We start from the raw sequence: 14,952 nt of genomic DNA on the forward strand, positions 1-14,952 counted from the left end.
TCAGGGCTATCTCGTACTCTGCAGTCTCGTACTCCCTCCTCTAAGTGTGAATGGCAGCTAGGTTTTCGAGGGGCACAGTCAGGAACACTTTGGCTGCCGTGGAAAACACAGTAGGGAGACACAGTTTAACATAACATGATCAAGATCATTGGAAGTAGCGAGTATGGCGCCAGAGAGGATGGCTGCCGTTTCACGGGCTCTTAACCAACTGTGCTATTTTGTTGTTGTTTTTTGCGTTGTTTGTAACTAGTATTTTTTAACTTATTTTGTAGATAATGTTGCTGCTACCATCTTTTATGAACACAAATTAATTCTGGGCAGCGATTACTCACCTCGAACTGGGCGAAGATTTGTTCTTTAACGAGTCCGACGCAAAGGATATACTGCTTTCTCGGGAATGACCCCAAATCCCCGTCATTTGCGTGAAAAAGGGGGCGGAGGTCGGGCTGCCTTCTGAGAATTCATAGGCAAGTGAGTAAACCTCCACTACCATCTGTTCTATTGGCCAACGTGCAAGATTATCCTACCAACGGGACATTAAAAACTGTCATATCTTATGTTTCACAGAGTTGTGGCTGAACGACGACACGTATAATATAGAGCTGGGGGATTTTCCATGCATCGGCATGACAAGGAAGCTACGTCTGGTAAGACGAGGGGTGGGGGTGTCCATTTGTCAATAACAGCTTGTGTGCGATGTGTAATATTTTTAAAAAAGTCTAGAGGTATTGCTCGCCTGAGGTAGAGTAGATAATGACAAGCTGTAGACCATACTATCTACCAAGATATATATTATTCATATCCATCTATTTACCACCACAAACCGATGCTGGCACTAAGACCGCACTAAACGAGCTGTATAAGGTCATAAGCAAACAAGAAAATGCTCATCCAGAAGCGGTGCACCTAGTGGCCGGGGACATTATTGCAGGCAAACTTAAATCCGTTTTAACTCATTTCTACCAGCATGTCACATGTGCAACCAGAGGGGAAAAAAACTCAAGACCACCTTTACTCCACGTACAGAGATGCATACAAATCTCTCCCTCATCCTCCATTTGGCAAATCTGACCATAATTATATCCTCCTGATTCCTGCTTACAAGCAAAAACTAAAGCAGGAAGTACCAGTGACTCGCTCAATACCGAAGTGGTCAGATGAAGCGGATGAAAAGCTACAGGACTGCTTTGCTACCACAGACTGGAATATGTTCCGGGATTCATCCAATGGCATTGAGGAGTATACCAGCTCAGTCGTCGGCCTCATCAATAAGTGCATTGATGACATGTCCCCACAATGACCGTACGTACATATCCCAACCAGAAGCTATGGATTAGAGGCAGCATCCGCGTCGAGTTAAAGGCTATAGCTGCCACTTTCAAGGAGCGAGACACTAATCCGGACGCTTATAAGAAATCCTGTTACGGCCTCAAACAGGCAAAACGTCAATAAAGGATTAAGATTGAATCCTACTCCCATTGTTCTCTGCAGATCCTCTGAAACTCTGTCAGATTAAATAGAAAACAATTTACTTTCAGCTGGCCACAAACCCTAACCATTGCATTACTACTTCTACTTAGAGTTAGTGTGTGTTGTGACATACAGTCGAAGCAGGCGGTCTCCCTCATGAAAGAGTGCTGCTGAATTACTACCGATCACAACTACACCATATCTACACCAAACCTCTGTATGATGAGCTGGATGTATTCAAACACGGCGTGCTCACTGACTCCTGACTACATCCAGATCTGACCCAGCTCGTTACATGCCTAGGAGAAAAAAGATGACCCAACGTACATCATCTGATTCATCTTGATAATGAATGTTTTACAGTCAGTAAATAATGACAAGTTACTACTCATGTTTATTTTAAGAGTTTTATTTTAAGTGGATTTCACATGGGTCACAAGTTCACACCATCATAAATAGGGAATAAAATAATGTAGGAAAATGGGGAAAGAGGAATGTGGAGTACTGACTGTGTTGATGGCCAGTACTGACTGTGTTGATGGCCAGTACTGACTGTGTTGATGGCCAGTACTGACTGTGTTGATGGCCAGTACTGACTGTGTTGATGGCCAGTACTGACAGTTCTGCTGTTAGAGCAGCAGAAGACCCAGTTGACTCAAACTTCCCTTAGAGCAGCAAAATTGTTTACTAGCAAGCAAAACATGTGGGTCACAAAACAGGTCTGCCCCACATGACCTGAATGATGGGATACTGCATCTCCTCCCACCTCCTTTTTCATTGGTTGTCTGATGCAACCAATCATAATCCGTTCTGCTGAACGTGAAATTCCCATGAGTGTTATGCTCATATAATGTAGGTCACAGTATGTGTGTTGGCCTCATCCACTCTGCAAAGGTGTTTCTTTGCAGCTTTTTAGAGGACAGCAACAGACCCTCAACTATGATTGATATCCGTGTGCTGGAATGCATTGACATCTATATTTAATCAACAGCCAAATGTATTAGGCCTACAGAACATTTTTTTCCTTTATTTAACTAGGCAAGTCAGTTCAGAACAAATTCTTATTTTCAATGACAGCCGAGAAACAGCGGGTTAACTGCGTTGTTCAGGGGCAAAACGACAGATTATTACCTTGTCAGCTCGGGGATTCAATCTTGCAACTTTTCAGTTACTAGTCCAACGCTCTAACCACTAGGCTACCTGCCGCTCCAAAATGAACTCTAACCTTGTCATAGAGTCCAGAGAACATACATGGCTTGTGGTCCAGGGAGTAAAATGGCTTTTATAAATGGCTGATGAAACAAGTAATACTTTCTCTGATGTCAGTTATGTAACTGTAATATTGTTTCCACTTTACTCACTTTTAATTGGGCTGGCCAAAGATGTTTAAATGTAAATGAGAGACCTGCCACCTGGTGGCAATGAATGGAACAGGAAATACAAATTCTAGAAATAACATTCAATTCGCCATATGATAGAGCCATATAAGAGTTATAAGGGAACACGAGTAAATTACATCAGTTATCATTCAGCTGATGCAATCCTGTCAGAAGGGAAATATTATAGTATGCAACCATCACACACATATAGACACACACAAATACATACATATATAGAGAGAGAGGGTTTGAACCCCCCATCATCAGGGGTCCAGGGTTATGTGTGGTCCAGGGTTATGTGTGGTCCAGGGGTATGTGTGGTCCAGGGTTATGTGTGGTCCAGGGTTATGTGTGGTCCAGGGGTATGTGTGGTCCAGGGTTATGTGTGGTCCAGGGTTATGTGTGGTCCAGGGATATGTGTGTGGTCCAGGGATATGTGTGTGGTCCAGGGATATGTGTGTGGTCCAGGGGTATGTGTGTGGTCCAGGCGTATGTTTGGTCCGTTACCGCTTCACCAGATTCCAGAACTATCTGACCTTCTCAGTTAGTTCAAATCCTGGACCTTCTCATCAACTGAGGTGGACACCACCTTCCCATCCACCATCTCCTCCACGATCACCCTCACCCTCTTCTGCATGTGTGGGTTGTACTCTGTGGAAAGAGCCACAACACAGGAATTCATTCATTCATTGTGTGTATTATGGGTAACAATACTTGATTCTTCATTCATTCATTCATTTGATTAATTATTCCCTGCTTGCTCACCTTCCACCACTTGTTGTACTTCCTGGACCTTCTCGACCACGATCACTTTCCTGACCTCCAAATATGGTGTGCTAAACTAATAACACTAATGACTTCTCCAAAAGCTAATTGGAGTCAGGAGTCAGCTAACCTGGAGTACAAGCAATGAGACGCGATTGGAGATGTTGGTTAGAGCTACATTGCCCTATAAAAAAAACTCACAAAATATGAGTTTGCTATTCACAAGAAGCATTGCCTGATGTGAACCACGCCTCTGTAACGGCCGTTGGTGGAAGAAGGTGAGGACCAAAGCGCAGCGTGGTACGCGTTCATCATTTTAATGATAAAGCTGAACACTAAGCAACAAAAGGACAACCGAAACAGCTCCGTCAGGTGCAAACCACACTAAACAGAAAATAACTACCCACACCACACAGGTGGGAAAAGGCTACCTTGTATGGTTCTCAATTCAGAGACAACGATAGACAGCTGCCTCTGATTGAGAACCACACCCGGCCAAACACCAAAGAAAGACAAAACATAGAAAATTAACATAGAATGCCCACCCTAGTCACACCCTGGTCCAACCAAAATAGAGAATAAAAGCCTCTCTATGGCCAGGGCGTGACAGCCTCGAATAAAAGAGGATTAAGAAGAGTTGACTTGCATAAAGCTGGAAAGGGTTACAAAATATTTCTAAAAACCTTGATGTTCATCAGTCCACGATAAGACAAATTGTCTATAAATGGAGAAAGTTCAGCACTGTTGCTACTCTCCCTAGGAGTGGCAGTCCTGCACAGATGACTGCAAGAGTACAGCGCAGAATGCTCAATGAGGTTAAGAAGACTCCTAGAGTGTCAGCTGAAGACTTACAGAAATCTCTGGAACATGCTAACGTCTCTGTTGACGAGTCTACGATACGAAAAACACTCAACAAGAATGGTGTTCATGGGAGAAGAAGTTTGCAAAAGTGCACATGGATGTTCCACAGCGCAACTGGAAAAATATTCTGTGGACAGATGAAACTACATTTGAGTTGATTGGAAGGAACACACAACACTATGTGCGGAGAAAAAATTTGAAGCTCAACACAAGTTGGGTGATGCAATATGACAACGACCCAAAACACAGAAGTAAATCAACAACAGAATGGCTTCAACAGAAGAAAATATGCCTTCTGGAGTGGCCCAGTCAGAGTCCTGACCTCAACCCGATTTGAGATGCTGTGGCATGACCTCAAGAGAGCAGTTCACACCAGACATCCCAAGAATATTGCTGAACTGAAACAGTTTTGTAAAGAGGAATGGTCCAAAATTCCCCCTGACCGTTGTGCAGGTCAGATCCGCAACTACAGAAAATGTTTGGTTGTCGTTATTTCTGCCATAGGAGGATCAACCAATTGTAAAATCCAAGGGTTCACAAACATTTCCTACCCTGCACTGTGAATGTTTACATGGTGTGTTTAATAAAGCCATGAAAACGTCTAATTGTTTCTGTGTTTATTAGTTGAAGCAGACTGTGTTGGCCTATTTTTGTGACCTAGATGAAAATCAGATAACATTTTATGACCAATTTATGCAGAAGTCCAGGTATTTCCAAAGGTACTTAACTTTACTATTTATATTATTCACTACTTTTACTAAACTACATTCTTTAAGACAATATTGTGCTTTTCCTTGACACCCGAAATTTCTCGTTACATTTTGAATTCTTAACAGGACAGGAAAATAGTCCAATTCACGCATTTATCAACCAAACATTCCTGGTCATCCCTACTGCCTCTGATCTGGCAGACTCACTAAACCAACATGCTTAGTTTGTAAATTATGTCTGAGTGTTGGAGTGTGCCCCGGGCTTTCCGTAAATTTAAAAAACAAGAAAATGGTGCCATCTGTTTTGCTTAAAATAAGGAATTTGAAACTTACACTTTTACTTTTGATACTTAAGCATATTTTAAACCAAATACTTTTAGACTTTTACTCAAGTAGAATTTTACTGGGTGCCTTTTACTTTTATTTGAGTCTTTTTCTATTAAGGTATCTTTACTTTTACTCAAGTATGACAGTTGGGTAATTTTTCCACCACTGTTTGCAGTGAGGTGCCAATAAACATCTGTCTTCCTCCCATCCCTTCCCCCTCCCTCTCTTTCCTGCCCCTCTATTATCCCCTCTCACCTGAATCCCTCTCCATCCAGCAGCCTCCTGTACTCAGCGATCTCCATCTCCAGTCTCATCTTGATGTCCAGGAGGATCTGGTACTCGGAGGCCTGCTGCTGGATGCTGACGTTGAGCTGCTGCAGCTCCTCCTCCATGCTGTTGATACAAACCTGCAGCTGGTTCAGCTGGGAGCCGTGGCGGCCGTTTATATCAGCGACGCTCTGCTCCAGGTACCCATTCTAGGAATGTGTTTATGTTTGTAAGGGATGAAGGAAATGGAGATGGAAGGAAGGAGAGGGTAGTAGAAATGTATAAAGAGGGAGATGAAGAGCAGAGATAGTTAGACTGGTGTGCATGAAGGTGTTAGAATACCTTGACATTAGACCACTGGGGATGTCTGAAAACTTCTAACAAACTTTGATTTTGGAGTGTAATGTTCCTTTAAAGACCTAAAGGAATTCCATATTCTAGGAACAGAGATAGGGTAAGGAGAAATGCTATATATTTAGGGATGCTGATTCACTAAGATGGTTAGACATCATACCTGAGTGAGCAGGCCATGCAGTTCAATCTCCAGGCTCTGGAAGGTCCTCTTCAGGTCGGTCACCTGAGACTGAGAGGTCTTCACCTCTGTGGTGCTGGTGGTGATCTGGCTCTGAAGCACCTCTACCTGACACACACACACGCACACACACACACACACTGTATTAGTCAAGTATAGTACCCCTTCACAAAATACATGTAAATTCTGCCTCTTACAAAAGGCATTTAGGGAGCCAGGCCCACACCCTTCGAGGCCCCCTGTCCTATTTTCAGAGGTTGTCTCACCTTGCTCTCGAACCACTTGGCAGCATCTCTCTGGTTCTTTGCCACCATGCCCTCATACTGGGTCCTCATCTCCTCCAGCACCTTGCTCATGTCCACTGAGGAAGCACAGTCCATCTCCACATTCACAGCACCACACTGCTGTGTCCGCATCAACTGCATCTCCTAACAACAGGAAAAGGGGGACAAATTGTGCTATAATACCTGGGATTTGTAGTCTACTCACACACAGGGAAGGGCAAAAGCGCCTGAAAACAATGAGTTACTGTATATTTGAGTACTTATAACAGTGAAGTTGCCCTAGATTTGTTGTGGGTGAGTTTTGCCCCCATGTGGCCAAATATTGAAGTGTCTCAAACCCACTGAGAATTAACAAAGTGCAAAAACTGCAGGGGGTGCCATTGTGTCCTAATGAAAAAACCCATGTGGCTGTCCTGGCCCATTGACACTTCAGACAACAGCACAAGCATTAAGACTTGAGTGTGTGAGGAGAAATGAGGAGGTTACCTCCTCATGGTTCTTCCTGAGGTAGACCAGCTCCTCCTTCAGCCCCTCAATCTGCATCTCCAGGTCAGATCTGGTGAGCGTAAAGCTGTCCAGGTCTCCTCTGGTGAGCGTAAAGCTGTCCAGGTCTCCTCTGGTGAGCGTAAAGCTGTCCAGGACTCCTCTCAGACGAGCCACATCCCCTTCCATCTTCATAGTCATGTTAGCCACCATCGCTAATCTACAGGGGTTCAGGAAAGACTAGATACAACTTGCCCAACCATGAACTGATCCACAGCCCCTGCATACCCCCATAAGCATTTCTGTAGATCTGGGAGGATTGGATCTACTCAATCTCAAACCTATAGGCCAAAGCTACAAACATAAACAGTACACTCACAGAGGCTGTGTACAGTACAAACAGGAAGTGCACCTACTTCCTCTTGAAGTCATCAGCTGCAACTCTGGCATTATCCACCCGCAGGATCATCTGAGCGTTCTCCACCGACCTGGCACGGATCTAGGAACAGGAGGACAGCCACAGTCAATGGAATGTAATATCAGAGTCAACTATGTATGGGATATCATGTGTTTAGATCAGCAGATCAGGTTCATGTCTACTGTTCATTCATATACAACAGGACACCGTTTTTCAACAGTCAACAAGATAAATACTGAAAGACTATAGGAATTACACCTCTAATCTAGAGCTTATCTAATTCATTCTTCTTTCTTCTTTCACAACCCTGTTGGCATCTTCTCAATCCTATCCCCACCTCCCTTCCCACTGGGCACAGACGTCAATTCAACATTTATTACACTTTGGTTCAACATAATTACATTGAAATTACATGGAAGCAGTGGGTTGCTACATTAAGACTACATTACCCAGAAGTACCTTGTTGTGGATGTCTGTGATGGTGGCATAGAACCCACTGTGAGGTCCTTCTTGTGAGTCGGTGATCTCATCTCGTAGAACTCTTTGATCTGCAACTCCAACTTGCTATTGGCTGCCTCTAGAGAGCGCACCTGTGTACACAGAGAGTGGAAGGAATCCGTTCAGTTCATGGGTCTATCCAAAATGGCACCCTATTCCCAATATAGAGCACTACTTTTGACCAGAGCCCTATCAATCAATCAATCAAACGTATTTATAAAGCCCTTCTTACATCAGCTGATGTCACAAAGTGCTGTACAGAAACCCAGCCTAAAACCCCAAACAGCAAGCAATGCAGGTGTAGAAGCACGGTGGCTAGGAAAAACTCTCTAGAAAGGCCAGAACCTAGGAAGAAACCTAGAGAGGAACCAGGCTATGAGGGGTGGCCAGTCCTATTCTGGCTGTGCCGGGTGGAGATTATAACAGAACATGGCCAAGATGTTAAAATGTTCATAGATGACCAGCTGGGTCAAATAATAATAATCACAGTGGTTGTCGAGGGTGCAACAAGTCAGCACCTCAGGAGTAAATGTCAGTTGGTTTTTCATAGCCGATCATTCAGAGTATCTCTACCGCTCCTGCTGTTTTTAGAGAGTTGAAAACAGCAGGTCTTGGACAGGTAGCACGTCCGGTGAACAGTTCAGTGTTCCATAGCCGCAGGTAGAACAGTTGAAACTGGAGCAGCAGCACGGCCAGGTGGACAGCAAGGGGTCATCAGGCCAGGTAGTCTTGAGACATGGTCCTAGGGCTCAGGTCCTCTGAGAGAGAGAGAGAGAGAGAGAGAGAGAGAGAGAGAGAGAGAAAGAGGATTAGAGAGAGCATACTTAAATTCACACAGGACACAGGATAAGACAGGGGAAATATATATAACAGACTGACCCTAGCCCCCCCGAAACATAAACTACTGCAGCATAAATACTGGAGGCTGAGACAGGAGGGGCCGGGAGACACTGTAGCCCCATACGACGATACCCCCGGACAGGGCCAAACAGGCAGGATATAACCCCACCCTATTATGCACTACATAGGGAATAGGATGCGCACTCCCATTTAGATAATCCCCAACATAATGGAATTTTAAATAAATGATCAAATCCTGCTATGTCATTGTAGTCATCAGTGGTGTAAAGTACTTAAGTAAAAATACTTTAAAGTACTACCTAAGTAGGTATTTTGGGTATCTGTACTTTACTTCACTATTTATATGTTTGACAATTGTTACTTTTACTCCACCACATTCCTAAAGAAAATAGTGTACCTTTTACTCCTTAGATTTCCCTGGCACCCAAAAGTACTCATTACACTTTGAATGCTTAGCAGGACAGGAAAATGGTCCAATTCACACTCTTATCAAGAGAACATCCCTGGTCATCACTACTGCCTATGATCTGGCAGACTCACTGAACACATGCTTTGGTTAATTATGTCAGAGTGTGCCCCAGACAATCAGTACAAAAAATGTAAATACAAAATTGTGCCGTCTGGGTTGCTTAATATAAGGAATGTAAAATTATTTACATGTTCTTTTGATACTTAAGTATATTTCAAATCAAAGACTATTGGACTTTTACTGAAGTAGTATTTTACTACGTGACTTTCACTTTGACTTAAGTCATTTTCTATTAAGGTACCTTTATGGGTAGTTGTTCCACCACTGGTCCTCATTATGTATTTAGGAACATGCGTTTATAATAGTAATACAGGTGTGTCTTTTAATAATAATAATAATGAGTCTTTCCTTGGAGATTTACAGGCAAACAAAAGATTGCTGTTTCTTCTCAATAGCAATGATGGAATAAATCGCTTTTAAAAAGTTACAAGTTAAGTAAAAGTTGACCTTATAGTGTGTGTGTGTGTGTGTGTGTGTGTGTGTGTATATATTTAGTGGCGTACAGCAGGTCAGCCACCAGGGGGAGACTCGTGATTGCTCACCAGGTGTATAAGCCCCATAAAGCTGCCAGAAGGGCAGCACACAGGAGGACTGGGGGAAGTAAGGTGACTTCTGTGTAGTTGGAGACGGTGGAAAAAGTACCCACATGTCATACTTGAGTAGAAATAAAGATACCTTAATAGAAAGTTACTCAAGTAAAAGTCACACAGTAAAATTCTACTTGAGTAAAAGTCTAAAAGTATTTGGTTCTAAATATACTTAAGTATCAAAAGCAAAAGTATAAATAATTTCAAATTCCTTATATTAAGAAAAGCAGATTGCACCATTGTCTTTTTTAATGTATGGATAGCCAGGGGTACACTTACAAACAATGCATTTGTATTTAGTGAGTATGCCAGATCAGAAGCCGTAGGGATGACCACCCGTTCTCTTGATAAGTGCGTGAATTGGACCATTTTCCTGTCCTGTTAAGCATTTATCATGTAACGAGTACTTTTGAGTGTCAGGGAAAATGTATGGAGTAGAAAGCACATTATTTTCTTTGGGAATGTAGTGAAGTAAAAGTAAAAGTACTCTAGCCGATACGAGGCGCTGCTATGTAATGCACCTGGCTATGCCTGCGTACCGGGGACACCGTGCGTGCGCCTCACGGCATCATACGGTGCCACCGAGAGTTGGCTCAGGTCTCCTACCTGACTTAGCCACACTCCTCGTGTCCCCCCCAATACATTTGTGGGGCTGCCTCTCGTCCCTGTTGCGCTGCTGTGTTAACTCCTCATAATGCCGCCTCTCGCTGCCTCCAGCTCTATCTTGGGGTGGCGATATTCTCCAGCATGTACCCAGGGTCCCTTGCCGTCTAATATCTCCTCCCAAGTCCAGTTCTCCAGGTATCGCTGCCTCTCGTCACCACGCTGCTTGGTCCGTTCTTGGTGGGAGATTCTGTAACGCTCGTCTTCCTCCTCTTCTGAGGAGGAGTAGCAAGGATCGGAGGACCAATGCGCAGCGTGGTACGTGTTCATGATGAATTTATTAAACACAGAACACTAAAACAAAAATAACAACGCGAATGAAACAGTCCTGTCCTGTGACATACACAAAGACAGAAAACAATCACCCACACCACACAGGTGGGAAAAGGCTACCTATGTATGATTCTCAATCAGAGACAACTAACGACACCTGCCTCTGATTGAGAACCATACCAGGCCAAACGCAAAACACAACATAGAAAAACGAACATAGACAACCCACCACAACTCACACCCTGACCAACCTAAAACAAAGACATGACAAAATAACTAAGATCAGAATGTGACAGGGATGATATTAAACCAACTGACAGTGTGTCCCAAACCTCCAGCCCCAGGAGTTCCCGCTCAGGTGTATCCTCCACATCCTCAGCCTGCATCAGAGCAGAGGCCGAAAGAGCAGCATTAATAACAAAGGCTGCTGCTCTCAAGTTCAAACACCATCTAGAGGATAAGGAGGAGGAATTGAACCAACAAAAGATGGAACTGAGGAAAAGAATGGAGACTCTAGAGCTGCAAACTGAAATAGCTGCTGCCTCAGGAAAAATCACGTTATTTTACATCTGCAGGGGAAGAAAGAAAGGCCAACTCAACAATAGATGACATGGATGACTACTTCGATCAAATGGCAGGGAGATATAGGTTTTTCGACCTCGAATTTCACACAGGGCAGAGGGGCACTTCTGCCAGACATGCACCAAGTGTGCATCCCATAGAAGGACCCCAATTCAATGAGCACATTGACATTCAATCAGCCCAGTCTCACAGTGTTCGAGCTCAATCAGAACAGTCAGGACCCAGTGGGATTCAGACAGCAGCTCACAGACAGCACACTGCTGCACAAGACTCTAACCCAAGCAAAGGCCCATCGGTGCTGACCAACTTACATAGAGAGCCACGGGGACTACAGATGAGACTTTCCAAATCATAGGACGGTGCTCGGGACTTTCCACAGGAAAACATAGAAAACCCTCTCATCACCATTATCCAAAGACAGAATGAGGTTTCCGCTAAGTTAGTCAAACAGCATCATCATTCCTTTCTGCCATCCAGAGATATGACTGTTTTTGATGGTGACATGTTACAGTACAGGTCATTTGAACATGGTATAGAGCAGGGGTTGGGCAACTCCTGTACTCCAGGGCCTGATTGGTGCCACACTTTCCCCCATCCATTGCAAACACAGCTGATTAATCCAATTGCATTCTAAACTGAAGATCATGATTAGGTGATTATTGGAGTCAGGTGTGTTAGCTGGGGCAAAACTGTGACACCAATCAGGCTCTCGAGGACTGGAATTGCCCACCCCTGATATAGAGAATAGAGCCCAAACTAGCAAGGACAAACTGCACTTCCTCGAACCGTACCCCAGAGGGCAGGCTCGAGAGCTAGTTAGGAGCTGGCTCCAGATAGGGGCTATCAGAAAGCCAGGGGCTTATTGAAAGAGCACTACGATAATAAATACAAGATTGTAGATGCATACATGTAGAAGGCTTTTAGCATCAAATCTGAAGACCACAAGGCATTACAGGCTGATGCATTATACCTCAGAGGCTGTTGTAATGCAATGGAAGATATGGACGAGATGGATCTGGCCTCCAGCTGAAAGAACATCATCCTGAAACTACCCAGGGAGAGGTGGAGGTCGGTTGCTTGTGAGTTACAGGAGCGCCATGGTAGGTGTGATAGACTCCTTGATCTCATCCTATGAATTGAAAAACAAGTGAGAATGGCTACACATCCAGTGTTCTGTGATATTGGAGATCCTACAGAATCCAGAAGCAAGACTCAAAGGCCACAGTTAAGGCTCATTCACACGTCTATTCACATCTTCAGTGAGCTGTGTAAAGAAATGGGCTCTGAATTCGAGGTACTTCTGTACCATTCTAACGTTCGGTGGTTATCCCGGGGACAGGTGCTGAATCGTGTTTTTGCCGTGCGTGTGGAATTAGCCCTGTTTTTGCAAGAGCACCAACATTGTCATGCAGATTGCTTAAAAAATTCTGAGTTCATTCTCATTTTAGCGTACATGGCTGATATCTTCGCAGCTCTCAATCATCTCAATCAAAAGATGCAGGGCGGTGGAGTCAACATCCTCGAAGCAGAGGAAAACCTGATGGCTTTTGAAAAAAAGCTACCGTTATGGAAACGAGGAACAGAGAACGATAACTTCGCAAACTTTCCCCTGCTGGACGACTGTGTAAGTAAGATCGAAGATGTATCTGGAATCGGAGACATTTCTGTACCCGCTAAACTGAACTTAGATGAGCTTGCAAAGTCTCTCGACGGATACTTCCCTACAAGAGAGTCATATCCAGCATGGGTGAGACAGCCGTTCACGTTTAGTGTTGAGACAACAGATGTCAATGATGAATACCTCGATGAAATCATTGAAATTCAGCAGAGCCAGGTTCAACAGCAACTCTTCAGAACAACAACGCTTTCAACGTTTTCGTGTCAACAAATGGTAACGTACCCTGTTATTGCTAAGAAAGCTCTGGAGATTTTCATACCGTTTGTTACAACATATCTTTGCGAGCAATCCTTTTCGAGGATGCTGGACATAAAAACGAAGAAAATGAACAGACTGTTGCGAAAAATGACATGAGAGTGGCACTTGCCAAGGTGAAGCCGCGCATTTCTGAACTGGTCTCTGAAAGGAAACAGCAGAAGTCACACTTATTTGCAGTAAATATTCATTATTATGTTTTTGTTTTTGTGTGAAAATCATGTTTTGATGATTTTGTTCTTTGAACACAGTGATGTTGATGCACGGTTCATTTTGTGCACCAGTCAAATATATACAGTGCCTTGCGAAAGTATTTGGCCCCCTTGAACTTTGCGACCTTTTGCCACATTTCAGGCTTCAAACATAAAGATATAAAACTGTATTTTTTTGTGAAGAATCAACAACAAGTGGGACACAATTATGAAGTGGAACGACATTTATTGGATATTTCAAACTTTTTTAACAAATCAAAAACTGAAAAATTGGGCGTGCAAAATTATTCAGCCCCCTTAAGTTAATACTTTGTAGCGCCACCTTTTGCTTTGATTACAGCTGTAAGTCGCTTGGGGTATGTCTCTATCAGTTTTGCACATCGAGAGACTGAAATTTTTTCCCATTCCTCCTTGCAAAACAGCTCGAGCTCAGTGAGGTTGGATGGAGAGCATTTGTGAACAGCAGTTTTCAGTTCTTTCCACCGAGTTTGACTCTCAGCCGAGTGCCCCAACTCTCAGCCGGAATCGTCCCAGATCCACTGTGCTACAGTAGCTGGGTACTTAAACTGTATATTATTTAGAATACACTGCTTAGTAAAAAAGAATGAAGTACACAACAAATATCAACATACTATTCTCATCCATCCTGCAAAGGCGTATCTAATGATCAATTAAGTTGAGTCCCGCCATTATGATTATCAGCTGTTGTCAAAAATATGTAGGTTTCAAAGTACGTTTATTTTTTTGTGTAGTGTGCAGTAAATTCTACTAGATGAAAAGCCAAAATCAGTACATCCTGGAATTTAAAGCATACAACATTTCTGAAATTTAATATACTAAAAATTAAACGTTGTCTCGCTGTCAACTGCGTTTATTTTTAGCAAACTTAACATATGTAAATATTTGTATGAGAGATAAACTGAACAAGTTCCACTGACATGTGACTAACAGAAATGGAATAATGTGTTTCTGAACAAAGGGGGGGGGGGGGGGGTCAAAATCAAAAGTAACAATCAATATCTGGTGTGGCCACCAGCTGCATTAAGTACTGCAGTGCATCTCATCCTCATGGACTGCACCAGATTTTCCCGTTCTTGCTGTGAGATGTTACCCCACTCTTCCACCAAGGCCCCTGCAAGTTCCCGGATATTTCTGGGGGGAGTGGCCCTAGCCCTCACCCTCCAATCCAACAGGTTCCAGACATGCTCAATGGGATTGAGATCCAGGCTCTTTGCTGGCCATTTCAGAACATTGTCTTGCAGGAAAACTCACACAGAATGAGCAGTATGGCCGGTGGCATTGTCTTGCTGGATGAGGA

The 14,952-nt window shown here is 43.5% G+C and overlaps 1 protein-coding gene across 1 annotated transcript; it reads right to left on the reverse strand.

Annotated features, from left to right (window-relative positions):
- Window positions 1–1,893: 1,893 nt before the first annotated feature.
- LOC135523425 (keratin, type I cytoskeletal 50 kDa-like) lies at window positions 1,894–7,457 on the reverse strand. The gene is made up of 5 exons (XM_064950094.1): window positions 7,082–7,457; window positions 6,578–6,739; window positions 6,294–6,419; window positions 5,768–5,988; window positions 1,894–3,500 (listed from the first exon to the last, which is right to left on the reverse strand). The coding sequence occupies exons 1-5, from the start codon at window positions 7,289–7,291 to the stop codon at window positions 3,419–3,421; spliced, it is 801 nt and encodes a 266-aa protein (XP_064806166.1). The 5' UTR covers window positions 7,292–7,457; the 3' UTR covers window positions 1,894–3,418.
- Between the last annotated feature and the right edge of the window lie 7,495 nt (window positions 7,458–14,952).

This window comes from Oncorhynchus masou, chromosome 4 (genome assembly GCF_036934945.1).
Source record: "Oncorhynchus masou masou isolate Uvic2021 chromosome 4, UVic_Omas_1.1, whole genome shotgun sequence".
Taxonomy (NCBI): domain Eukaryota; kingdom Metazoa; phylum Chordata; class Actinopteri; order Salmoniformes; family Salmonidae; genus Oncorhynchus; species Oncorhynchus masou.